We start from the raw sequence: 1,713 nt of genomic DNA on the forward strand, positions 1-1,713 counted from the left end.
CTTTCACTGAGTCTTAATTTACCAAACTGTCTAATAATTCTAATTACTACTGTTTTAGTAAAATTTGAATTCGTATTGGCATTGGTTATAAAACTAAACTGTTAAATAAAAATAATAATTTTATACCTAATCTTTATAACGAATTTTAATAAAAATGTGAATTTAATTATGTGTTCTGTTATATTTGAAATAATAATGAAACAAAATATTATTTTTTACAACTCTATACCTACCTATATCTCAAAAATGAAACGTTTCTAGATATATGTTTATACGAACATTTTTTGCAAATTTAGAATCTACCACTAAATTTATTAAGCATTTTTAATTACACGCTATAAAATTAGAAACTTACAACTACAAATTCATGTCTATTTAGCATTCCATCTTTATCCTGATCAGATAAATCCCATATTTTTCCTAGTGTTTCAAATGGCAATTTTGACTCCATTAGAACATTTTTTACCTGAAACAAATGAATGCTAGGATATTTATATCAAACACATAATTAAAATCTACCTTATTACCAGGAATTAGACCATTTAAAGGTTGTAATGAATCAAATAACTTATCATATTTTTCCTTTTCTGCTGATTTAATAGTCCAGTCAACAGCAGATGGAGGTAAAGAAGTTATTAAAGGACTATTTTTAGGTGGTGGTTTTGTAGGTTTAGGTAAGGATATATCACCCTAAAAAACATAAGAATTGAATATTTTATTTTTGATAAAGAAATAATTTACCATTTTAGGTGGAGGAACATCCATAGTTACATTTGAAATATTTAAATCTTTTCCATCTTGCACTAGAGCAACTAATTTTAAAGCAACAAACATGCCTGCTTTGTCTAAAGAGCCTCTTCCATCTGGATCAGATAAATCCCATATTTTTGATAAAATTACATCGCTTAATCCAGATCTTTTAAGAAAACGGGCTGCTTCCATTCCTCCCACCGAACCAAAACCATTTGGATCCACCTAATAAATAAAACAATGAATAAGTACTTAAAAAAATTATATAATAAATAGAAATAAAAATGTATTTATAGAGTACACCAAATTCAATAGAATTTCGGATTATTCCAGATTTTCCACATCCAACATTTTAGAGTCCAATTTTCAAAGCATATCTAGCCATCAAATTGGTTCTTGATATTTATATATCTTCAACATTTTTGTTGGATTTAAAAATGAAAGTGGTTTATATGAAATTTTTGGGCAGATAATTAATTATCTGCCCAAAAATTTAGTTTAGTGTTTTAATAAATTTTATAGTTATGGAACTACTTATAAAGCAAAAATGTGTAACGTGGTTGTTACTTTCTAGTGAGGGTGGGTACGATTTTCAAGAATATATTGCTCCAAAACTCATGCACCCACTGAAAAAACTTTATTAACAAACACTCAAACTACACCAGGAAAATTAGCGAAAATAAAAGAGAAACTCGGAAAAAGTCCTATCCGCTAGATTATTGTAAAATTGTCTAAAGGAACATAATACAAGACATCTGTCGTCTCGTGAGTCAAAAACTTTTATTAGCTAACTTTTCTATTTAAACAAATAAGTGAGGAAAACAGTTTTTTCACTTTGCAGGGAAAACCATCAATTTTAGCGAAAAGTGACTCCCAGACAGCTTATAGGGAGTAAAATTATTTACAAAATGATACTGCTTAAATTAAAATCGGTTAATAAACAAAAAAGTTATTGCAAAAAAA

At 27.7% G+C, this 1,713-nt stretch overlaps 1 protein-coding gene across 1 annotated transcript; it reads right to left on the reverse strand.

Moving 5' to 3' along the window:
* Positions 1–245: 245 nt before the first annotated feature.
* Positions 246–970, reverse strand: LOC108904746 (epidermal growth factor receptor substrate 15-like 1). The gene is made up of 3 exons (XM_018707416.2): positions 742–970; positions 520–690; positions 246–466 (listed from the first exon to the last, which is right to left on the reverse strand). Exons 1-3 carry the CDS (start codon positions 940–942, stop codon positions 344–346), a joined length of 495 nt encoding a protein of 164 aa, XP_018562932.1. The 5' UTR covers positions 943–970; the 3' UTR covers positions 246–343.
* Positions 971–1,713: the final 743 nt, after the last annotated feature.

This window comes from Anoplophora glabripennis, unplaced genomic scaffold, assembly GCF_000390285.2.
Source record: "Anoplophora glabripennis isolate ALB-LARVAE unplaced genomic scaffold, Agla_2.0 scaffold107, whole genome shotgun sequence".
Taxonomy (NCBI): domain Eukaryota; kingdom Metazoa; phylum Arthropoda; class Insecta; order Coleoptera; family Cerambycidae; genus Anoplophora; species Anoplophora glabripennis.